This window comes from Gambusia affinis, linkage group LG12 (genome assembly GCF_019740435.1).
Source record: "Gambusia affinis linkage group LG12, SWU_Gaff_1.0, whole genome shotgun sequence".
Classification (NCBI taxonomy): Eukaryota; Metazoa; Chordata; class Actinopteri; order Cyprinodontiformes; family Poeciliidae; genus Gambusia; species Gambusia affinis.
Window position 1 is genome coordinate 19015563 of NC_057879.1, and position 25691 is coordinate 19041253.

The 25691-nt window shown below is 37.1% G+C and overlaps 1 protein-coding gene across 1 annotated transcript in view; it reads left to right on the top strand.

Annotated features, from left to right (window-relative positions):
• The first annotated feature begins 5256 nt into the window (after nucleotides 1-5256).
• Nucleotides 5257-25691, top strand: part of yes1 (YES proto-oncogene 1, Src family tyrosine kinase) — a 27884-nt gene continuing 7449 nt past the window's right edge. The window contains exons 1-8 of the mRNA XM_044134214.1: nucleotides 5257-5708; nucleotides 16557-16838; nucleotides 18297-18396; nucleotides 20447-20545; nucleotides 21226-21329; nucleotides 21632-21781; nucleotides 23425-23580; nucleotides 25207-25386. Of these exons, the coding sequence (XP_043990149.1) occupies nucleotides 16565-16838; nucleotides 18297-18396; nucleotides 20447-20545; nucleotides 21226-21329; nucleotides 21632-21781; nucleotides 23425-23580; nucleotides 25207-25386 (1063 nt within the window). The 5' untranslated portion in view covers nucleotides 5257-5708; nucleotides 16557-16564. The remainder of the gene's footprint in view (nucleotides 5709-16556; nucleotides 16839-18296; nucleotides 18397-20446; nucleotides 20546-21225; nucleotides 21330-21631; nucleotides 21782-23424; nucleotides 23581-25206; nucleotides 25387-25691) is intronic.

Genomic DNA, 25691 nt, shown 5'->3' on the forward strand with positions numbered 1-25691 from the left:
GCATCGTAAGCCTTGGCTCCCACCTCCCTCCTCCCCCTCTTCCTCCTCCCTTCACCAAGTCACATTAAGGATGCTATGGACGTCATCAAGTCTTCCTCCCGGAATATAATGGTACAGTTCCTTCCTCATCGATGTATCCATCAGAGTCCCCACCCCCACCTCCATCCACAGATTGAAGTTTACTTTAAAACTTTCAGCTTTTTGCTAACGTAGGGGAAGGTATGCGTAAAAAGAAAAAAAAAATAACACGAGTTTGAGATGTTATGACCACTTTTCAAGGTCTACTTGATTCACGTCACAAAATAGTTATCACAACTGAAAGGGGATTATTTATTTATTTTTTATTTTTCTATTTTTTTATTTTTTGCCGGTACATCTGGTGGTTTCATGTAACCATGTGGCTTTGATAGACGCGGCCTCTGGGGACCGCCGGAGCTGTCCGGTGCTGAAATGAATCGGCTCGGATTGCGACGCTTCCAGACTTCAGAGTCGCATTTTCTAATCGTTTCCTGTAACTGCTCATTCGGTAACGAGTGTGGTGGTTTTAATGGCCACACAGCTGAAGTACAAGGTCTCTTGGATTTCTGAAATGCATAAGGAGCTTGAATTTAAACAGGGGCTGGTGACGCAGGATAGCATTTTCCGATATAAAGCTACAGCCTATGTAGGTTTGTTGATTATTCTATTTCTGTATGTCACGTTTTATTAAAACATCATACTTTAAAAAACAAAAAAACGTTGAGAAAGATCTGGAGCTGTTGTTGCAAATGAATCATTTGAGTCTTCACAAATATTTCTGAGGTCTCTAACTAATTAGAATATGCACAAAAAGCTCCTCTATGGAGTAAATATGCAGCTGAATCTACAGATCCCATACTGCAAAAGTGATCAATAGAAATATCTTCTGCTGCACGATTAGCCTAATGTATCATTTATGATACAATGAAGTATTTTGCTGGGTTTTGCTAAACTTTTCCAATAAATCATTACATCATAAATGTACAACACTTTATCACTTCCTTTAAAATCCAAATTACGCCACAGTTTATGTCAGGTTTAAAGTATCCGACACTGGCTTACTACCTCATGCTTACATCATGTTTACTTCCCATTCAGAAAATTGGGAGGAGATTTCCTGAATCCTACCAGAGCTTATCCACTGCTACTTCAGGCCATAAACATATAACTTCACTGCAGGCCTAAAATCCCTCTGTATCATAGATGCTCAATTCATAACCTTTACTGCACTATTTTTTCCCCTCAGTATTGGTGGTTGTGCCTTGTTGAAAGGTGGCACATTGATAATAGCGTGTTTATTTTGCTCAAAAAAGCATTCACATTCTTACTAAACAGATTTACATAGAACCTTTTTTTAAAATAATTGAGTACAACACATCTTTTCTTTGCGTGATTTTTCTGATGTAACACTTTTTAAAAGTGAGTAGGGGGAAAAAACACACTTTCAAACATGACTTGTGTTACAGTCCTCATGCGTTTGGGGCTCCCTGTTGCCTTTGGAGCTTCAAGCAATTGCTTAGTTCACCTATCCTACAGATTTGCACCTTTCACTAGCTACTTTTTAACAGCTTTCCATTATTTAAAAGTAAATAGGGCTATGTAATATGTAAGTCATGCAACTAATACTGAAAGAACTTTCAAGGTAAAAGTAAAAAGTGTGACAGAATGACAAATACATTATAACAAAAGTATTTTCCCTTTATTTCACATAATCCGAGTATGTCTGGTATATGATTTTGGATATATCCTAAACCAGATTAGCATGCCTTCTGTTTTCACCTCTGTTTTTGGAGATTTCCCGGGCACATACTTGGAACAAAGCAAACCCATCACATCCCCTCTGGCCTGCCAACACCAAGGGATCACCAAGTAAAAGCTGGAGAGTGTTACTGGGAACAGAGCTGTCTGGTTGTTCCTTCAGGACCTGTTAGCCCTATGATCCTAATACTGGATAAATGAAAGATAATGTCTTAATAGATCTTGAACCTTAAAAATGTATTTGAGTGCATGTTGATTAATTATTCTTGAAGAAATCCCTATGCAGTCCATTTCTATATCCAAAAATGACCCCCTGTCTTGTATGCTTCTTTTGAATAGCTTTTATATGATAAAAGCAAGATTAAGTTGTTGATTTCTCCTGGTTTCTGGTTGGGGTGTGGATCCTCCAATAAAAGTATCTTTAAGTCTTTCTAGTAACATCCATGCCTTCAGCTAAATGGCCCAATTCATTATTAGAGTCAAACCTTCTTCTTTATTGGCAAGGAAAGAGTTTTAGAATGCTGAGTTCGAAGGATGAATTCCTCCATTAAAACGTGACTAATCAGATAGACGTGTTTGGTTCTTTGGGGGGTCGTCCTGGTCACCGATGGGGAGCTTTAGCTGATCTTTTGATTTGATTGAATCACACCTAAAGCTCAACAATAACCTGCAGAATTTGCCAGAGAGGCGCACGTCAGCGTTTTGTTTAGGCTGACGCATTATGACGAAGAGACCTAGTCACCGCCAGGAGGGGCCTAATCCACAACTTTTTTTATTTTTTTTATTTTTTTTTTTAGGACGTAATGCTGTGAAACGCCCAACTTAAAGCCCATACCGCTGAACTGGAGCTGACTACTAATATTAGGCCTGCTCGGTGCAGCAGGTGGAGATGCGGATCAGTACCCTGAGCAAACGGCGCCATCATGAGGAGAAGAAGTGAAATATGATTAAAAAACTGATGAGATTCGAGTTTTTTTTCTTTTTCTTTTGCGTGCACGTCTTTGAATGTGAAAGATGGAAAAAGGTGTGAAACAAAGTGAACGATTTATTCAAATCCCACTTTAAGTCAAACCAAAACGATTTGCAGAATAAATAAATAAATAAATAAATAAATAAATACTCAAAAGAGCTAATTTTACATCTCAAGGAATGTCTGTTTAAGCTCAACAAATGTAGGTCAAATCATTTAAAGTGCCTTACGCCATATTAAGATTTTTCGGGTTACAGAGATAAACCTAAATGTATTTTGTGGGGATTTTATGTGACTTATCATCACACATAGTGCATAACTGCAAAATAAATAAAATGGCCTTTTTCCTTTTGCTTAGATTACATGTAATATAATATGTTTACTTAGGGTTAGGGTGTGAAAATTGTATCCAAGGCACTGAACAGCAACCTTGTGTCCATCATCTGAAAATGTAAAGAAAGCACAGCTTAGCAAGACATAACTATCCACCAGAATAAGATAACTTGTTGACAAGGAAACTAATTGCCATGCACTCCACAAATCTGGCATTTGTGGAAGAGAAGAGTAAAAGCCATAGTTGGCAAAGACAGAGTGTACTGATAGCACAATAAAAAAAACTGCCTTTCAAATCACTTGATGATTTGCTGTTGTGAACAGACTGATGAAGAACAATCTGCAGAGGAACGAGGTAGAGGAAGTGCCTTAAGTACATTTGTGAAAGTTTATTTTCATTAAAATTAATGAATTAAAGTTAGAAGACTATAAATCAGGAAAAATGTATTTATTAGCTAAACTAGCTTAAAATAATAATAACAAAAATTCCCTTCAGTTAAAATTTATTTAATATTAACCTTTCCCTGTGTGATGTTGTAATATCTCTAGTAAGACACAATTTGCATGCTGTCCACTCAGTGAGAGGTCAGCAAATCCTTTCTCAAAACCTTTAAAAATTCAGCAGAAAGTGCTTAATCTTCAAACGTAACCCTATGAGTAATTTTTTAAGTTACAATGTCAATATTACATTTTTTCCTCAAAATATTTTTCCTCCACCACACTTTCTGCATAGTGCACCGATAATCGGAATCAAATGGATTCAAAGCAGTGTGAAACATAAACGAGAACACAATTTTCTAGAAGCATAATGGGACATTGCAGAGCTCCACGGTCAGTACCTCAGGCAGTAGATTCAAAATCATAGATGAAAAAAGACAACTGTAGGGGGCACCAAACACCTTTACACTGTAATTGAGTTCAAAGGTTAAACATAGAAATACAACAGTTCAATTTCATTTTTATTTAAGGTTCTAGCAATGAAGAGATATGTGCTCTATATTTTGTTAGGCTGTATAAATGTCATGTGTAGTATTAATGCAGCTCAGAGACTGACCGGATTTTTTCACTCTATTGTAATACACAGGGACGTCGGCCATATTGGATACACACATCGAGCAGGATTCGCTGTGAACTTCAAGTGCTGTCGGAAATAACACAACCGGAAAATAATCTTAATAAAATCTTGTTATATATATATATCTATCTATATATATCTATATATATATATATATATATATATATATATATATATATATATATATATATATATATATATACATATATATATATATATATATATAGATATATATATATATATAGATATATATATCATAAAAAAAGGATAAAAAATTATCGAGACACAATTCTCCAAATGTAGTTTGTGAAATAAAGTTTGGATTAGTTTGTTTTCGCACAGTTGTAAATGGCAGAGTTAATACCTAGTTTAGCTTTAGGACAAACTGTTTTATAACCGCACTAAACAGTAACATATTTTCTTTTATTATGAGGAATACTGACAAAAAACAATACATTTGGTGTCATAAAACTAGTTTGATAGAACATTTTTAGGTAGAAACATTACAATCTATTGTTAGTCACCTGTGTAAAACAATCACTGCAAATGTAAAGTTCCTTTAGGAACAGTATTGTCCTTTGCTTTAGGAGAGAATGGAAAGGTAAACATTTTTTTTCTTTTTTAATTAAGATTGAAGAAATGAGAAGACAACATATGAATTTAATTTTGTATTTTTTGACAGTTATATTTCTCACTTAATCAACAGATGATCAACTGAACTAATCCTTAGGCAGGAGCAGTACACTTTATTTGTTCTTGATGGAAATGAATGTAACGGTTGCTCGCTTTTGGTGTACATCTGAATTATAGAATAATATCAAAGGATACAATAAGAATAGAATAGAAAACCCCATCTGTAAAAATGAGCATAAATAGATTAAAAATTAGGAGCTTCAGTCAATTCAAATCTCTGTCATGTTTTCCTTTTAGTTGGATTTCTTACAGTAAAATGCGTAATTTCCACTACTTCGGCTGGAAATGCTCGGTTCAGAACGACATCAGCCACTGAAGGGCCTTAGCATTTCTTATTTTTATATTTATTTCAGAACTGAGATAACATATCTCACACGCTGCAAAAAGTTAGCCTCTACCAAACATGTATGTTCCGAGTCTAATCTCTACCCGTGAATGCAGCATGATTCCTTCTTTGGCCTCATTGCCTCTCCTCTGTACTAGTCCTGCTATTGTTGTGTGTCTTTTCTGGGCCACCCTCACCTACCATCCGCCGGTGATATCTTACACTTAACCTCGCCTGTTTACCGCTACGTTAAGCATTGTTTTCTGGCGTAGCTCGGTGTCCTCTCTTTGTAGGGATACAAAGAAAGGACCCTATTGAAGGACTTATTGGGAGCTGGTGAAGTAGTTAATCGGCATGGGACAGACGGAAGACTGAGATTCAACGTTCAGAGCGCTTGTGTCGGCTGTTTCCTCCTATTTGGATTCTTCCTCGAGAAACTACAAAACGCCTTGTGTTGGAGGACAGAAGGGTGGGTGGGGGGAACGATCACAGGACGCATGTAGCCGACTTACGACGCTGCTAAGGTTGGTTTTAAGGTAAGAAATGCCCGCCTTAGAGACACGGGAAAGTCACGTTTTGTCGTGGAAGTGGAGTGAGCAGGGCCTTGCGGTCTACAGTCAGTAAAAGTTGGTGAAAGGAGCAGGAGAGTTAACTTTGGTGTGGTACAATGTCACAAAAGTCGGTTTAATGTTTACTCCGATCTGTGCCAGAATTTGAGTTTTCCAAGCTAGTTTGTTAAAATATTCTCAGGAGGTCCACAACAATTATTGTCGGAATGTATTTATTTAACAGTTTCTAAATTAACTGTACACGGGGAAAACAGAACAACTCAGAGCTGCATTTTGAGTTTTTAAAACTGTTTGTTTGCCCTGCTAATAAGAGTTAACAATATCCTCTTTTCTGTTTGCCTCACCCATTTTTTTCTCCCCCACACACACTCTCAATATACTCAATCAGCTGCTGCGGGCCTCAGCTGTCGGAGGCCTTTAAAACAATACCCATGGGAATCTCAAAAACTTCTTATTTAAGCGTTTTCCAAAAGTTTTTCTGAATTCTCACATGCTTTTATTGTGAAGGTGCCCCTAAGATATGTAGATTTCTGCACAGATATGTGCAATATTGCAAAGGATTACTTAGATGCCCAATTGGTCAGATATGTATAAAATTTCTCATGGTTTTAATGTTTAACCAATGGGTTCATCTTTATGCTCACACCTCATCAAGACTTTACAGATGGAGTTTCTGAAGTTTGGGGAAAAACAAGGAGACACATAAGAAAATGTGGATTAGTTTCGACAATATAGAGCAGGAACATCTCAACCTCATGTACTCCTAATATCCTGAAGCAATGGTTGTTGTTATAACTGTCTCCCTTACTGAATATCTCTGTTTGGTATACTCCAGTGGCCCAGTAATCCTCCTCCACGGTAATCCCTCTCTGTCAGTACAGCCCCAGTTGGCTGGACAGTTGTGTCTCCTCCACTTCCACAAACAACCACACACATTCACACAGAGGCACTCGCTCACAGCTGGAAGCAAGAGGACTGTTGGCGGAGGAGTGAGGAGCAGGAACAGGTGGCGTTGGCCGTGGTTCAGGGACTTTGGATTTAACTAGAGCTGCTGAGGATCCTCACATACTCCTTGGGTGTCCTCATGACACAAATAAGACTCTGCATCATCATTTACAGTTTGCTGATTAGAGACTTCCATGATTTTGTGCCAGGAACAGAGAGAACCTAGGCTGTCACGGGACATCCCCACCTGCAAAAGGAGAATTCTCAAAGATTTCCCAGCTATGTAGTGGGAGCTGTTCTCCAATTTTATAGCTGAAAGATGACTTGCTTCTTTTTTCCCTGCCTCGGTCCAGCCTTTGACAAGCACAGCAGGTGGCCTCAAAAAGCATGAATGGATTCGGAAGGAAGTCCAACCCCTCACCCCCCCTCGCCTTCCCCGCTTCCCTTCCCGCTGGCCGCTTCCCTCCAATCACTGTGATTGGCATTGCTGGCAGCCCAGATTGAAAATGAGGACAAGCCGCAGCATGGAGAATAACCCGGTTCGATTAGTGGGAGCTGGTTTCTGCTGAAATAGTTTTGGTTGTAGATTTTATGAGCTGGTATTTACCCCTGAGCTATTTCAAAGGAGGGGGGGGGGAAATAACTCAGCTGCTTACTGCAGAAACTCACGAGGATTTTCTTGAAATGCTGCAGTGATTGAGTAAATCTCTCAAGACATTTGACAAAACGGCCTGGTACATGCCTGAAGTTCTTTACTAGAAAAATGTCATTCATACAAAGAAAAGGAAGTTTCTTATCACAACTTATTCAAACTGGCTTTTATCATTACAATCTGACTTTAGTGCTGTCAATGCTGCCACCTGTCAATTAAGTGCCATTTGGTCATTGAAATCGGAAGTGATTATTTGCATGCAAAATGCTGGAGTGAGTGCTGATCTGTCTCCTGAGATGAATTCTAATAACAAGTGTGATTGTGTGTGGCCTGCTGAGAGCCCCTTACTTGTGATCTCTCTCCACAGACACAAGTTAATGACAGGTGTGAACACAGGTTTTATTGTTGCATTTTTCTTTTTCCGTTTGTAGCTGTTTTTTATGTGAACAGTGTAGCATCTTTCTCAAGAAAACGTTTGCACGGGTTAATTTCTGAAATGGACATCTCTCTGTTTTGCATTTTTTATTTTTTCAAATAAACACTAACATTGTTTTGCAAAATTGCTTCCTTAAAGTTTTTCCATTTTTGTTACAGCTGCATGGTCTGAAATATTGTTTTTTTTTATGTGATGAAGGGTTACTCATAGCAATGATTGGACAAAGTTCAAAATGTTTTATTTAGATTAGGTTAATATGTTGTTGTTTTTTTTACCTTCAAGCAGTATGCTAACATTTCATAGTGCCATGTTTTTGTTCCAATTTAAAAATATAACATTAATTTGAATGCAAATTCTCTTTATGCCTACTCGGCCATAAATTAAACAAAGTAGAACAAACTATTGTATGTTTGAGAAAGGATTTCAGATGTTTACTTTAATAAAAGACAGGTGCACAGTCTCCCAACTTTGCATCAAATGTTTACAATTTGTTGCTCTAGAAAACATTTTTTGTCTATTCCTGGCAGCAAAGATGAGAACCTTCTTCAAAAGCCCCTTGTAAATTTAGCCAAGTTTAATGAATTATTGTCCCATTAAACTAATGGCTCAGATTAAAGATTTCTTTTCTCACCGTAAACATCATTCTAAAAAATTACAAAACGTTTGCGTTCGCATCGGTCCCTCTTGCTGGAGGCCACATTTGTACCATTCCTGAATAACAGTCAGGGGTCCATAATCCCAACCTTTTGGCTCCTTTTGGCAAGTTCATGGAGTGTGAATACTTTTGTAAACACACCGTTTTTCTAAAATAAATCAAGAGAATCACTTCACGGTTGCATCCTCCTTGTGAAATCGATTCTAACCCTTGACAAGCAGAACATGCATTATACAAATTAAAATGGGTAAAGGCTTGAATTAGCATTACTATTTGTGCTTTGCAATAGTGCAGCATGCACATAGACATACACCATAGCAACTGGAGGTCAGACTAATCTGATGTGAATATTTGTCTTCTCCTGAGTTGCCATCAGGGAAATAATGACAAAATGTCAGATGTGGTACATGTGTGGAAATGGCTTATTATGAATGTTCAGCAGCTATTAACTGATTCATTTCATTGGACCCTTCTGTGTGTGTGGAAAAAACACTTATCTTTATAGGATGGTTAAAAACAGCAACCATACAGTGTTGGGGTGTCTTATTTCTCTGTGCAAGACATTTCCAGGAAGCAAAACTATGTTTATGTGGTGTGGTGATTTCTGTATCCGCAAAGGTCCCCATTGTCTCAGATTAATCCACAGTGACAGTAAAGGTTACATAAGGTGGAAACTCAATTTCTACGGCCTTTGCAGAGTTTAATATTATTTCATTATTCACTATAGTTTGGGTCTACATTATTTCTCATCTTGCGAAAAGTAGTAGTGTGTGCAGCAATCTTCTGTTGCATCTGTGCATGTTGGACTAGTGAACTGACAAACGTGAGGCTGCTTGTAAAAATCTCTCATGATAAAATAGTCTCAGGATGACAGTTTCGAAGGATGTATTCAGAAAGTCTTTGTTTCTCTTTCTCAGTTTAGATGTGTGGCAGCTAAAGAAAAGCGTCCCGCCTGTAGTGCTGCAGTATTGTTGTTAGGCCCTGTGGGAAGCAACAGCCTGTGTCTCCTTAATCTGACATGGCATCACAGGCTGTCTGGCACGAAGCTCCACATGTCCTTGGATGGGGTCTGGCCCCAGCATTCAGTTGACCAAATAACGTTGTCTTTTGTGCATTGTTGTGTTACTGTGAGGGAGAAATTCCCCATAAAATATGTGTTGACTATTTTGCAGAGTTTTCTGATATGTTTTACTTGTTTATAGGTATAGACTATTTCGTCAGATTAATGTTATAAACAGAGAAGCAACAAAATGATCGTTTGAATTTTTATACAGAGATTTAAGCAAAAATGCAGAGCAAACATCTATTTGAAGTATTTGTAGTTTTTTTTCTGTTTTGTAAAAAGTCATAAAGTGCAGCAAACCAATTTTGGCTAATTAATTAAAACGGGTTATAGTCTCTTAATGAATTCACGCGGCTTTGATTTAGACACCTTTCTAGACATCTGTGCATTCTCTGAAGTGTGGAGATGGCATTGGGGAGTGATGGCGTCAATCTGCTGTTATTCCACCTCAAGTGGAGACAGAACAGTTTGCTGTCCTTCAACCAAGGAGAGTTTCTTTGTTATGTCAAAAAGTGATCCAGACAGAATGTGTTGCACTCTTTCGAAACAAAACCATCTGAACTATATACTCTTCCAGTCACTACCCCAAAGCCAGACACATTCACACACTGAAACACAGTTCAGTAAGCAGTCATGTTCCAAGTTGATCAGCATGTCACATGGGAGGAATCTAGAAACCAAACTTCCGCTGCTCTGGCACTGTCTCTGGTCTCTGAGTGAATGTAAAATGGTATGATAGGAAATTGTAGCATTTTTAAAACCTTAAACATGTAATGCTTACTTGCGTAATTCTGTTGTCATAACTCACTTATGCAAGTAGGCATAACTCAGTTATACTGCACTTAAGTCAGAACAAATTACAGACTGAAATGATTTGAGGTTTATTAAAAATTCTAGTTGTGTTATGAAGAGTTCTTAAGAGTTAAGAAGCTCAAAAAGTAAAATCCTCACAGTTCATTAGCCTTAAAATTGTTGGGCCATCCAGAAGAAAATAACACGCAGCTAAAGGGGCTGACTTTTAATATGCGACCTGCATCACCATTTGAGTTTGGAGCACAAGAGTAACACATTTCTTCCTGTGTATGTCATTGTGTGTATAAAAGCCCCATTTAGGAGACCGTTACAGAGACACAGTGTTGTGCAAGGAATTCAATTTGTTATAAAGCTGAATTGTCCCATGAGGAATTTTTGTGATATTTATTCTTGCATTTTCTTTAATTGTCACAAACATTTCCTTGTTTAAAACTGGTTTCATCCTGCTTTGTTAAATGTTTAAGACTGACTGATCTTTGCTTCTGTGGCTGTGTGTTTAAAACTGTTGCGGCATCTTGTGGTGGTAAAAATACCCCAATTAAACATTTAATTGATTAATATTGGAGCTTTGGCTTTCAGTGTAAGCACACATTGATTTTTACAAGCGTCTTTTCTGCTCAGTGTTTTTATGTTATCTGGTGCTTGGGTTTGTTTGCGTGTTGCTCCTCTGAGAAAGCTCCAGTAGGTGCTTTCGTTTTGTGTACTTGAAAAAGCAGATATAATGGAGAAGGGAGAAGCCAGTATCCGTCTTCTAGTAGGACAAAATTATGAGAGATGATCCTGTCACACTTTTTTTTAATGTTACTTTTTGAAGCTCACACAAAACATGTTTTGCACAAGATTAACAACAGGAATTCAGAGAATTTAGGGAGTTCAAATAGATATGAAAATCTTCAAAACATTCTCCCAAGATTCTGGGCATGATACTTTCTCACCAGTAACTTGTTTTTGTCCAAGTTTCACTTCTTGAATAAAAGTGTGGGCTGTTGAACCAGTTTGACAAACCACAAATACTCACCTGATGTGGGCTTGTTCAGGCTTGTGATTGGTTTATAATGGTCTCAGAATGAATCACTGCTCTACAAATGTGTTTAAATTCCTCATGATTATCAAGGGGTGGATATCACATTGACTTCAGACGTTAGTGATCCAGAATCACCAATGAGCAATATTGGGGATGTAAAATTAGTGACGAAGTCTAGTCTTTCAGTTAATGTTTTCAGGGAATATGTCTGATATAGTAAAAATCCATAAGTTACAAAACATCTGTGATTTTCAAATGGCTTTTATGCTCAACTGAGATGTATAGAATCGGTATCCCATCCTTCTAACTGTCTCTGTGTCTCTAACTACCTAAAGAGATGAGCATAAGTCTGGCTGGTGATTTGAGCAAATATTATGGATTTTCAGACAAAGATTAGGTTTTGTTACCAATTAGATCCAAGTCATTAGGGTTAGAAACTTTCTTACACTGATCCCTAGATTGTTACCAAATTGCAGAAATCTTCTGAGAACACATCCCCTACAATTAGCATAACTTTATCATTAGTTTTATGGTTATTTCTAACCATACTACTATAATTTTCAACAAACTCCTAGGTTGTTCCTGCTTACACTGTTTTCATGCTCTACAGTTCACTGACGAACTAGGGTAGAGCTAGAATGTTGACCCATTGATAATTGGACTCTTGGCATATTTCGGAATGACTTCATTTAATTTTGTGGTGTCAAAGCCAACAGAACATTTTGTTCGGCCGTATAAACTGAGGCTAACAGACACAGGGAAATTCAGCTGTCTATGGAGTCTCTCACTCTGAATGTAATTGCATGGAAATAAGCGCTGAGGTAACCAAAAATTGGCAGCTTTCTGCCTTTAAGTATAGTTGCAGATAACATAAAACCACAGGCTGCACTCTAATACAAATTAGCCATTGAGTTTTGTCAGAAACATCTGTATTAATCCTTAAAAACTACAAGATTATAAAGCCTTTCAGATACTTTGGATTTGATTAGGACTAATTCATCATCTGATATTGCAATAACAAAATCATGTTAGGCCCGAAAACGCAGTTAAAGAATAATAATGTGGTTCCTTGGTTTTATTTTTTGGACAGTTCCCAAATAGTACAGTACGTATGTAACTTTTTTAAAAAAAAAATTTGTTTCTAAGGATGGATTTCATTCAACAGTTTCCAATAAGCTCCCATCTTGTTCCAACTGACAATGTTTACAATAGGTAAACCACTATGCAATTGCCAGCTCTGTGTTTTGATATGACTCCTTGTTAATTTGAATCAAAATATTTGAACATGTCATCAAAAGATACAGAAGATGCTGGTTTTCTGCCTCAAACATTTAATGCTTCCAAGTAAAACTTTTGAATAACAGCAAAATGCATACCTATATTTGTTTCTACATGTATTAGCCACAGCCTGCCTGAAATTTTGAACACTGAGCTTTTTTTTTTTCTTCTCATTTGGGACTTTTCTCTGTTTTGCTATATATTTTTTTTTTTTGTAAGCTCAACTGTCACTTTGTTGTCACATCAGCTTCAGTCTGGCAGACATTTGGGATAATACTGAATCTGACATGCAGGAAGTAATGGGGTCAGAGGTGATGGTCACATGCATTTTTTTTGGTTCTGATATTAGAAACCTAATAGAGAATTTAAAATCCAACATAAAATATACATTTGACCGTAATTTTAGAAATCACTGCCTCTTTGAAAGATAAATAATGATATCTACTCTTCATATTTGCTATAAAATGCAAATGGAAGTTATACTGCAAACCCTTTTACCAATTACACTTGTTCTTGTAGTTATCACAATAAGAATTTGTTGAACAAATAAAACTAAAATGACCATCATTAGAGAGATCTGTTGTGAGAATTACATAATTGAAGTTGCGAGAACTGCTGAACTAAAAAGAAAAACATTTAAGGCAAACCTCTTGCTGTGCTTTTTGTTTGTGTTCATTTCTCTGTGTCATTTGTTGTAATTAATCTTGATCTCCCATTTATTTTGCTTCTATTCCCTTTGTGTTTTGTTGTCAATACTGTTTATTCATTAGAAGAAAGTCAATATTATATATCCTACAAATAGATGCATGGATAGATTTCTGGATTTCCCCAGGTATCTCTTTGGTGCAGCTTTTCAGAGTCCATGGCCATTAGTCTTAGTGTGGTGCAACACATTTGGCATATTATAGTAACTGTTCTTGGATTTGAGATTTAGTTGGACTGCTGCCCAACACAAGAAGTCCACATAACCCTCTTTTCTGTTGTTGCCATATAAACATTAGCAGAGTTGGAGACTAAATGCTATTGTGGAGTTTTTTCCTAACCTCGTAAATGCGTTCTACTGTATGTTTCTAATTATTCCAAAGCCTACAAAGAACAGAGTTTTCCTTCACTCCATTTGTCACAATATAAAATTGTTATAATGATATAAAAACATAATAATCAAACAAAACTAAGAGGAAAACCAAAGGAATGCTGTGGTATGTTGGACTTCAGCTGTATCAAAGCTTTACAGTCAGTACAACAATTTAACTTGCTCTGAGCAGCCTTCAATTTGGTTTCTTTGATCAAATAGTTCCCTTTAATTAATCAAGACTTGGAAAGAGTGTTGTGTTTTTTTTAATTACAAGAGACACATTGTTAATTATAGTGTCTTATTTTTGACAGACATTTACTAAATGTTTGATTAGCTAGTTGTTTTTCAGCTCACAGTTGTGCCCACAATGTAATCTACAAATGGATAGTTTCTGTTGGAAGAATTTATGCTTTGTGTCTTTTTAATGTTTGAGCTGGGAAGGAGGACAGTGCCATTTGTGCCGTGCATGCAAAGCTGTTTTACGGAAACCATTTGGTGAATTGCTTCAAAGAATTTCATTTCTTTTAACTCCAAATGCAGTAAATGTAACCATTTGTGTTCTGTTGCAGAACGGCCAACAGATAGAATGAGGATGACAGCATAAAAAAACATTACATATTCTAAATGTTAGATGGTTGCAATTGAAATCTGACTCTATTAAACTTAAAAATCAAATTTCTTTTTTACCTTGACTCAAATTTATTTAAAAAAAATTTGACATTTTAATGCTTTTTTGCAACTGTTAGCCATTACTTTATACAAAAAACTCTTTTAAATTCAGTTTATTTATATTGTGTCATTTCATATCAAATGTCATGTCAAGGTACTTTGCAAAGAATTTTCAAGTCGGTCAAATATTCTTTGTTACATTTTCTTGATGCATTTTGGACCCTATAAACATATTTTGCAACATAAAACATACATTTAACATAAAACTGGCATTAAATATTATTTGAACATTTATCATTTTTAGGTATACACTGTTAATCTGGCATACAGATCACAATTTCTTTATAGACTTCAAAAAAACCACTTTTTATATCTCAATGCAATGCAAGTAGCAATATTTGACACTTTTACTCTGCACTAACCTGGTAAAAACCAGCTCATTATTCTTTCTATGGTTTGCTTCTCACAGAACATGTTGACCTCAGTGGCCTGGCCAGTGTCGCTCCAAATTCAACTCTTTTCTTCTATTAGGTAGATCCATCAAATTCTTGTATTTGAGGTAATTTTGTAGCAGTTTTAAAGAGGAGGATGCAAGGATCAACTCATTATTTTCATAGCAAGGATAGGAGCACCCTCTTTAGGGCACAATATGCATATTTTTTCTAAAATTATTTTGTATTTTTTTTATTTACTTGCTTTATGCTGTAGGCAGCTGCAGCATATGCAGTATTTTTCCTGCGTCCTGACATTCAGTCCACACTGTTGCATACCTGTGGGAGGTGTCACCTACAGGTACTCGAAACTGTTGTAATGTCTGTCAGATACCAGGATATGAGTCACTGAAAGCAGTACGCTCTCTGATTTGATCTGTAGCTCTGACACACGTAAACCATACTGAAGAAATTTTAACGAAGAGGCCAAATGTGACAGAAAAATGTGTTGGTGTTGAGATCAGCAGCAGTTGATGACACATGCACCGACACCTACACTACACACTCTCATATTTCAGTTTACCCTTCAGGACTGATGCAGCAATAATCTCTGTGTATTTCGTGTATTGATTTATAAAGGACGGTATTTACTCTTCTGCTGGGTGTGGCACGACTCATACAGTCACCCATCAGTGGATTAAGGTCCGTCACACTTCCTTTAGAACTTGCTGTGTTAAACTCAAGGTCCACGGGCCAAATCTGGCCATCCATAACTATTTATGTGACTCTCAAAACTCTAGAGGGCCACATAAATAGAACTTGAAGATAACAGTTGCATGCTTTGGACATTATTTTATCCATCAAATCATAGAAATCTGAAATGGTTGCTGAAGATATAAGTAGAGAATTTATGTCAGGAAATGTTTTTTCCCCCCCATTTTAAATCGAATACCAATGGTGGTATGGTGTGATTAAATTAGAGGTCGACATAAATGTAAAATTTCATTTTAATGTTTTCTCATCGATATCACAGCGAGAATTAAAGTAGCAAAATTATTTGCATCTTTTTGGCTATAAATCTATCACTATATGTAATTGCAAAAGAAAACTACTCTTAAGAGTAAACATTTTTTAAAAAGTGGTGATGCAACAGGAGGTTTTTCTTTTTTTTTTTTTTTTATTTATTTATTTTTTAATACAATACAAGCACATGGCACTAGGGAGGGGAGGGACAGGTTATGTCAGCACTTTTTCCAGTATCTAATCTTCAAATCTATAAACTCTTTGAACAATAAAGTTGGTAAACCTTAGAAGAACTTGTTCATTTACATTTTATTAAACAAACCATGTGGAAACCAGTCACACCCAGTTTAATAACTAATGAAAATGTCTGTATTGGCATTACTACAAGTAAACAAATTTTTTACATGTTTTCACTGGTAGTTTTATGATTTTGTCTTTGTTGAAAATTACCAAGACTTTGAAGACGGAAGGCCTCTGTGCTGTCACCCTAATTCAGCCTGGGTTTTTGGTCTGCCTGAAAAGCCTTAATATCATCTCCAGTCAGAAGAAACAAGTTGGTAAAATGAAAACACTATTTTAAACCTAGATTTGTCAGGAGGATGAAAAACTTTAGATTTAACTGTAATTGCTATTCTATTTCTCACATCCTCTTTGAAGAATATATTTTGTCAGCTTATCACCACCCAAATTGGATACTAGTTCAAAATAAATACAGTTCTGTGCTTTAATTTTTCCTATTTCTTCCCTGCAGGCTTGACGATGGGTTGCGTCAGGAGTAAAGAAGCCAAGGGCCCGGCGCTGAAGTACCAACCCGATAACTCCAATGTGGTTCCTGTCAGTGCTCACTTGGGCCACTATGGGCCAGAACCCACAATTATGGGTCAATCACCAGCCATGAAGACGCAGAACAACAGCCACCCCGCTGCCCTCACACCCTTTGGTGGAGTTTCTTCGGTCATGACCCCCTTTGGTGGAGCCTCGACATCGTTCACCTCCGTGACTGTGAACAACCCCTTCCCTGCTGTGATCACAGGTCAGTTTTCAAAGGGTGCCTCACAGTCTGTTTCATTCTAGGGAAACATAATTATATTAAGTTTTTTTGTTATTTTTTCCCCAACACCTGCTGGTTTCTATCCTTTAGGGATCGAAGATTTTTGCTCTGCCTTGTTTCAACTTTTCTTTCTGTTGTCGATCCATCTGAAACAACTGCAGCTGAACATTTGTTATTCACAGGGTGTTAGACAAAGCAGATGTTATGCAAATTAGACATTTGAAATGAGTGAGGCAAAACACCCAGGCTGAAGAGAAAACAAAAATAGGTCTGTGATATGGGAGGCAATGCACGCATAAACTCTCCTGAACGGAGAAAATAGGGAATGTAATGCACAAAATTCATGGACTTCCTTCATGCTTGTTAAAAGTTAGCAGTGGGTCAGAAATTGAGATGAGTTTTTGTGACTTTATCGTCATAGCAGTGCTTAGAGGGAAATGTCACAACAAAGAACATGTTCTTGCATATAGTGTTGATTCTGTATCTTTGGAAGTTAAAACTTTGATCAGGGAGTGATGTCACTCAGATCTTTGCTTGTGTTTGCCATATGAGCAGTTAGTGTGATTAGCTTTTTCAATTTTAAACACTAGACTTCATCTGTTCTTTCTAAAACAGGACTTTAAATTCCAGTGCTCTGCATGTTTAAGCTGTGTCTCTGGTTCAGAATGCCTGAACCAGATGAATGGTTCTTAAGAGTTCTACTGCACAACTTTGACATGCTAATCTGGTAGTTTGAATCATGCATGTTGGATTAGGGACATGCATGATTCAAACTAAATGTCATGAGAGCCAGAATGAGGACTCCAGTCCTCATTCTGGCTCATGAGGACTGGAGTTGACCTCTTCTGTCATGGAGAATGTTGACCCGTACCTTGACTTTGAAATTTCTCAAAGACTCCCAACATTTCCATATTTTGAGGCCTTTCTGGAGTTTTCTAGACTTGGCAGCTATGTCACTTTCAGACATTGGGTTAGTAAAAAACCTCCAGCTGTCAAATGTGCTATTCTAGACGGTATTTTGGTCCTTAGTTGTTGCTGTAAATTGTATTTGTGTTCCCCACAACATATATTAGAAGATTTTATCATAAATGAATAAGATTGCGTGATTCACTCATAAGGAGATGCATTGAGATGCTGTGGGAATAATCTGCGTCCCCAAAGAGTTCCTAAAATCAATAAACAAGATAAATCACAGCTGAGCAGTCCAGTTGTATTTTTAGAGCGCACTCTGACACACAGGAAGTGGGATACTTCAAAACAGATATATTTTATCTAATATATAGGATTTATTATTTGATCAGTTGATATTTAACTGACTAATTTAGAAAATTATGGGGTTTTTTTATATAAAGTGGAGGTTTGAGGTGGAAAATTAACTGTTTTTAACTGTATTTACCATATATTATTTCTAGATACTTAAGCCTCAGTTTTTGTTTTTAGGTGGAGTGACCTTTTTTGTCGCCCTGTATGATTATGAAGCAAGGACGTCAGATGATCTGTCGTTCAGAAAAGGGGATCGCTTTCAGATTATCAACAACACGTGAGTACTTTTATTTTTACAGGGGATAACTAAAGCTTCTGCATGGTTGTGTCTGCTTGTGGCTTCCTATGTGCTCTTTTCATCTTTTTGTTTAATCCCTTATTGAATTGAGGTCTGATTTCAGGGCTGAGAACTGTCTGGGTTAATGGCTTTCATTAATGGAGCATCTGTTAAGTTCCCATTGGTTTTCACCCGTACTGGCACAGACCTTTTCTCTGAGTTAGTGGATAAAGTTTGAGTTATGCTGTTTAATTGAATAACATTAACCTGAGATATTTTTTGTGATAAATAACATGAATTTCAAGTACTCTGGAGTATTGGAATATAATCAAATATAAAGCTCATCAATCTAGTCAACATTACAAAATATCTCAACAATGTGGATTATGCGTGCAAAAGAGATGATAAATTACTCAGAGAAAACAAATTTTTACCTTCTCCCCATCAGCTGCTGCTCTGTAATCTTTTCCCACGTGTGCACAGCTGAGAAAATGGGCAGCGCTCCAAGTTTGCTCTCCTCATTTCATTACATGGCTCTTCCCTTTCCACTGCTGTCTGGCTCACATAGCTTTTATAGCGATGAAAATGCCATCTGCTTTCAGAGCAGAGGTGGGAAGAGTACAGATTAAACCAAGTTCTTTCAAAATGCCACCAGACGCCCTGTCTCTACGTCCCTGCTCCTCTTGTCTTAATTTTAAGCCCTCAGATCTGCTTGTTGATCTCATTGAATTTGGTTCAGATAAATTTAGGATCTGATGTCTTTATTTCTTTGCAGAGTTTCTTCTAAGTAACCTTTTATTTGTAAAGTGTGAAAGCATTTGCTGGAGTGTATATTTCCCGATTCTTTAGAGCCAGTATAAACGTCTCATCAATTAATAAAATTTATTCGTCCCTAACAATTTTGTCCTGTTCAATGTTTAAATTTTACTTAATATTGCATTTAGCATGATTTGATTGGTTCAATTTAATAAAAGCAAAGCTTAGATATATTTCCATTATACATATTTACAATGACTTGTGGCTGTAACTGGCCAGATTCACACATTTTGGGGAACCTTGAGTAAATATACCAGGCATTCCCATGATCAATGTTCAGGATTTCCACAATGTGGCAGCTGCAGATGGAAATTTTGGATAAATTCACTATTAAATTTGTGAAATATTGCAATTAGGAAATGTTGTGGATTTGATCCAAGACTCTGGGTTCTAAAGTGTATGTGTGCCCTTCACACTGAGGCACACAAACGGTAAAATAAAGGAAGTTTTAGTAATCTTTGTTTCTCGTCTCTGTGTGACATGACCCAGGGATGGCTTTCCAGAAACTCTGTTTTGGACGGAAGTATCAGTCACTGTTCATAGAGAGGAAAAATGGGCTTTTGAACAATAAACTCATTAATGTTAAATGAGTTTAGCACAACTATATTGCATACTGGGGAAATTTGAGTTTTAAGATAATTAGATCACGTACCTATACATGTACAAGAAATATTTAAGAACATTAAAAATCTAAAAAAACATTTGATGAATTTAAAACAGAAAAATTATATAGCTATATAGTTTTGTGTTCTTTTTTTATCAGATATAGGCTGGAACAATGAGCCGTCTCTAACCAGCCCAAGGATTCTTTTGATGCCTTGGTGTAAAGTTGTCTTTAGTTTTTGATTCAAACAAGAATTTGATCTTCTCACATGACACTTTTCGAAATGGTACAAAACATAATTTTAACATTAATAAGACCAGCAGAAACAAAGCAGTCAACCCATATCCATTAATGCAAAGATTATTGCTTGACTGTTGCTATATTTCCACTTGAAGTCTTGGTTGGATGCTTCTATCTGCAGAGGTGTCATCAGGTTTAGATGAGAAAAGCAAGGCTCTAACTCAAGGCTAAACTCTGCCCCCAATAGAATATGAGTGACATGTGAAATGGCCTTGCTTCTTTTTATCTTCATCTATGCTGTGCAGTCTTAATACGAGAGTGGGTGGATTTCTCTCAAATGCTTTTGTTTGTTTAATATGCTTCTTATTGGTGATTTACTTGCCTCCTCAGGGAAGGTGACTGGTGGGAGGCCCGATCCATCAACACAGGAGAGAATGGTTACATCCCCAGCAATTATGTGGCCCCAGCCGACTCCATACAGTCTGAAGAGTGAGAAGCCAAATTAATACTTTTTCAAGCATTTTCATGAAACTTTAGATTCGACTTGTTAGTCTCATGTTTACCAACTTCTTTTCTGATTTCCTTCTGATTAAGATGAAAAAATACCTGATTTGGAATGAGGAAAAAACATATTGCTTATGTTTTCTTATTGTTCAGTTCCTCTGGTGTGGCAACAAATTTTTTTGGTTCGTTAGCTCTGACGGATGTTTTAAACACTGGGGGGGAAAGCAGCTAATTTACTTTCACCAGACGTCTAAAAAACTCAAGTGAGCACCTGTTGTCGACGGGTTGCGATACCGACTAATGACACAACTGACTGAACTCATTGATGTCTGGAAATAGACTGTGCTCTGTTTTTCAAAGAAGTAAGATTGTCTAGAGCTGCAAGCTTATTTCTTATTTATAGACATAAACAATTTTTGAAATCTCTAAATATTTATTAGATTGGGTTATAAGCAGTAGTGCCTGGAGCATGCACAATATTTATTTGCTGCCCGTATATGAGAAGCACAAAGAAACATTCACATCCATTTTTAGTACTGCAGGAACTAGACAGGTGTCCAGCTTTCAGACATTGCTTCACAAATATGTTCTTCTGTTGATAAGAATGTCTTGCACTCCTCTACAGTTTGTTCAAGTTTCTGACTCCCCTCTCCCTCCTTCCCCAGGTGGTACTTTGGGAAATTGAGCCGAAAAGACACTGAGCGTCTCTTATTGCTACCAGGAAATGAGAGGGGTACTTTCTTAATAAGAGAAAGTGAAACAACAAAAGGTAAGAAAATGCGATCAAAAAGAAACTAGTTAAAGAAAGACCTTTATACCTCTAGTTGGTTTAAATGCAATTAATTTTTTGACTCTTCTGAAAGTCTGCATGTGAAAGAGTTAAATGCTGATGTCCCACGCATAAAGCTAAACATTGATTTATTTTTCCTTCTGATTTTCTGTAAATGTTTAGACTAAATTTAGAAATGCAAAACTTCTTCCTCAGTTTACATCTGGCGACCTGCATTGCTCCAGTATTTATCTATTTTTGCTGAGATCCGCACTTTGACTTCATGTCTTTGGGTTTTGAAGGAGCCTACTCTCTCTCTTTACGCGACTGGGATGAAACAAAGGGAGACAACGTCAAACACTACAAGATCCGCAAGCTGGATAGTGGGGGTTATTACATTACTACACGAGCGCAGTTTGTGTCACTACAGATGCTGGTGAAACACTACACAGGTATGCTGCCTTGTAAAACCTTTTTCTCAGGTAGTCATTACACAAATATTTGTTTACATTGTGAACAGAACCCTTGGGTTAAATTGCTTTTTCTTCCAGCCTGTCATGTCTTATGTTGTGTAACTGGGATATGGATGTAATTAGTGAAACAGCGCAGTGTTTTTGAAGTTGAAGTATTGAGCATTTTTGGACCATGTTTTAAGTGCTGGCAAGGAAGGAAAGACATGAGCAATGGTTATGGAATGTTAATTTGCACTTGACCTGCCATAGATTGAGGTCATATTTAAACAGTTCAGACTCTCTCCATCTGCAGAGGAAAATATTATTCACATGTGGAAATTGTTTGAAACCCTGAACATTTTATCAGGAAAGAATAAAAAATAAACTATGCAATGATTAAAGATAAGACAAGAGCTGGTGAAGCTTGACAGAATTTTGTTGGTATATTAAAAGTGTTGAGGGGTTATAAATATGCAAAGCAAAATGGGATTAACAGAGTTAATGCGTCTTAAAAATGGAATGGCAAAATGATTCAGGTTGGTAAAGGCGCATTCCTCATGACACAGTTTTGGATTTAATAAAACAGAATTATACAAACACGGAGGTACTTTTTTAAAATGATCAGACATTTTAGTGGTACTTCAAAAAGTTAAGAAAGTCATGGCTAGTCATGTTGATCATAATCTATGAAGTGAAGCCATTCTGAAAAGAAGACAAAGTTAAAACTTCTTCTAAAACTAGAGACTGAGTTTCATGAAAAAAATTCTTATTTTAAGTAACTTTATTATTGAGGTGTCTTTCTAGTCACAAAGGTTGTGTTCTCATTGGTGCTGTGTCACACAGTAAAGCCCAAAGGTATTCATATGAGTGACAGAGTCCCAACTTTAACCTGATGAAGAATCTGCGGCAAGAGCTAAAGAGAACTCGCCACCAATGATGAGCAATAAATATTTATTGGTCTGAAGTTATAAGAAGAGTTTGGTTGTTTTTTTGTGATTGAAGATTTTTTTTTTCATTTTCCAAATAACAGTCCTTCAGCATTGTTTTATTGGCTTTTAAGAGATGTCAGTCTCATTTTCTACAAGACCCAAAAATTTGTGATTGAAAACTTTAAATCTTAAATGTTATGAATTTGTAATGAGCTTGTTAACATCATTGCCCCAAAAGCAAATCATGTGATGCTAAGATAAATGTTTAAAATGCATCTTTTGATCTGCACAGAGTTGATAAGTGGTCAGCTGCTTCTACAAGAAAATCCCCTTTGGTTTGTTACAAGAAAGCTTGACAGCATGGCAGAATGTTAACTCGTGTACTACAAAGAGTTTATTGAAAATTCAAAAATTATATATATTAATGTCTGGTCATTTAAGAAAAAAAAAGAAGGTTTCAAGTAATAAATACTAACTGTGTGTTCAATATTCTGTACCCCTTCATATTGCTCTAAATCATTTTTGGATTTAATTCATCTGTCAGATAATGAATACGACTTGTTGGTTTTCCACCTTTCTCACAATTAAATTAATTAAATTAAGAAAATGCATTTGCTTAAGTTCTGTTTTGTCCAATTTGATTTTTGTTCCATTGGTCCATCATGACTGTTTTGTATCTCCAGCCTGTTTATCTTATTTTATTTTTTTTCCCAGAACATGTGGACGGTCTGTGCTACAGGCTGACCACTGTGTGCCCGACGGTGAAGCCGCAAACTCAGGGACTTGCTAAAGATGCCTGGGAAATCCCCCGAGAGTCCCTCCGATTGGACGTAAGACTGGGACAGGGCTGCTTCGGTGATGTCTGGATGGGTAAGGCGCAGATTACACCGCACTCAAGCATAAGGCTGAATGTCAGAGATTAATTGGGTAAACTGTGATGTGCCTGAGCTTACTGTAAATACATTTGGTACTTACCGTAGAGCAAGTGACTCAACTAGAGGCTTTCTCCTGGCTTCTGGAGGCAGGTTTGAGAGGAATATGTCAGTAGCTGCTTTTCTTAGCTCAGTGGAGTATTTTTACCGTAGATAGTCAGCTGAAAGTGGAAAAAAAGTAACTTTTGGAAATATTCTCAGCTAACTTTTATAGAGTGCTTTTTCACCCAAGCTTTTTCAATCTCTGTTTTATTCATTTTGGTGTACAGTTCCATTAATACCATTGCTTTTGTCAGAGTTGCACATGACAATTAAAACACAACAGCTTTGCTGTCCAAGTAGACACTTGTCCATTTGCAGATTCACTCTACTAATGGATGTTTCTGTGTAACATAACTCCAAATTATTCGCAGAATATTTGCGTATTTTTGCTTGGAGCGCATCTACAATTTTGATAATGAAATGTAGCTTGACATGGGCACAGTGTGACCTTCCATGCTAGTGGCTGGTGTTTGCAAAGCAGCACATGATGCTGCCATCACTACAGCATGATGCTGGCAGTGGGGTGTTCAGAGTGATGATTCACACATTTATCTGCTAAAACAATGTTTCAGTCATTAAACCCAAAGTTTCTTTCCGATTCGTTCTGAAGAACACAAAAGGATTAATTTGTTTCCACAACCCTTAACTATTCATGTTGTACTTCCCATGTCAGCAACACTTGAGGATAAATCTACTTAGTGGTACTGATACACGACACTTGGCTTATGAATAATTAAAGAAGGCAAATAGCTTTGTTGGCATACAGTAACACAGCCATTAGGGCTTACACACAGAGATAAAGCATTCTCTTTACATTATTCATAGCTGATGCAGTTTTAATGTGAAACACGGTTGACGAGTGTAAACTCTGTTTAATTGGTGTGTGTCAGTAATGAAGCTGATCATCATGCTGCTTCACCAGCCCACATACTGAAGACTGATTTTTGATAGCTGTTGGCTCTTTTTGTGACAGAGTTCTGTAACCACAGGTCACGTCATGCGCTTCATTTCTCCAGCCTACATTTCAGACAGGCCCCTCTGAGTGAACTTGACTCTTGTCTTTAACAGAGGCTGGCCTGCAGCAAGCCTCGACATGCGAGACTCCGCTGGGTAATCCCAGGAATTTCATTCTGCCTCTCCCTGCTCTGTTTGCTCAGGATTTTTCCCGCTCTGCTGCAACTTTTTACTGTCAATCTTCCTTCTCTACGCTTCTGGATCATTTGTACTGTCACTCTGATTTCAGATGGCATGCTGTGAGTGTATTTTGCCCTACTTTGTCCTTCAGCTTGGTAGAGTTTGGTCAGTATGAGTCATCTCTAAAGGTCAGCCTCGGCTCATTGTACGTAAGCAGGGCATGAGTAAGTTGGTTCCAACCAGGAAATGGCTGATGTTTTGTTTTTTTTTGTACACATGGGAGAACTCCCAGAAATGAGCAATATCAAAAGCTCAAATTAAGTCATTTTATGTGCCTCATAGGAAAATGTTATTGATTATGCCTTGTTTTGTTTTGTTTTTTACCCAGGCACATGGAATGGAACCACTAAAGTGGCAATCAAGACGCTGAAACCAGGGACCATGTCCCCAGAGGCATTCCTGGAGGAAGCTCAGATCATGAAGAAACTTAGACACGATAAGCTGGTGCCGCTTTACGCCGTGGTGTCTGAGGAACCCATTTACATTGTCACTGAGTTCATGGGTAAAGGTAAGCAGAGTTCAAAAGTATAAGTTGGAAAATGTCGTAGCAGATTTTGATACACCTTACAGATTTTTCTACCGAACCATAATTTTTTATAAAGTGACATGTTTGCCCCTTTAAAAATATATGTCATAAAACAGTTGATGCAAGCCAGACATGCAACTACTTTTGTCTTTCTGACAATTCAGAATAGAGTTTTAGGTTCGTTAGCATTGGCAACATTAATTAGGTTTGCTTACTACCAGAATGAGGAGATATTGTTCAAAACATCTTTTAGCTTTGTCCAAATTCAGAAGTTTATTTGCACTAAA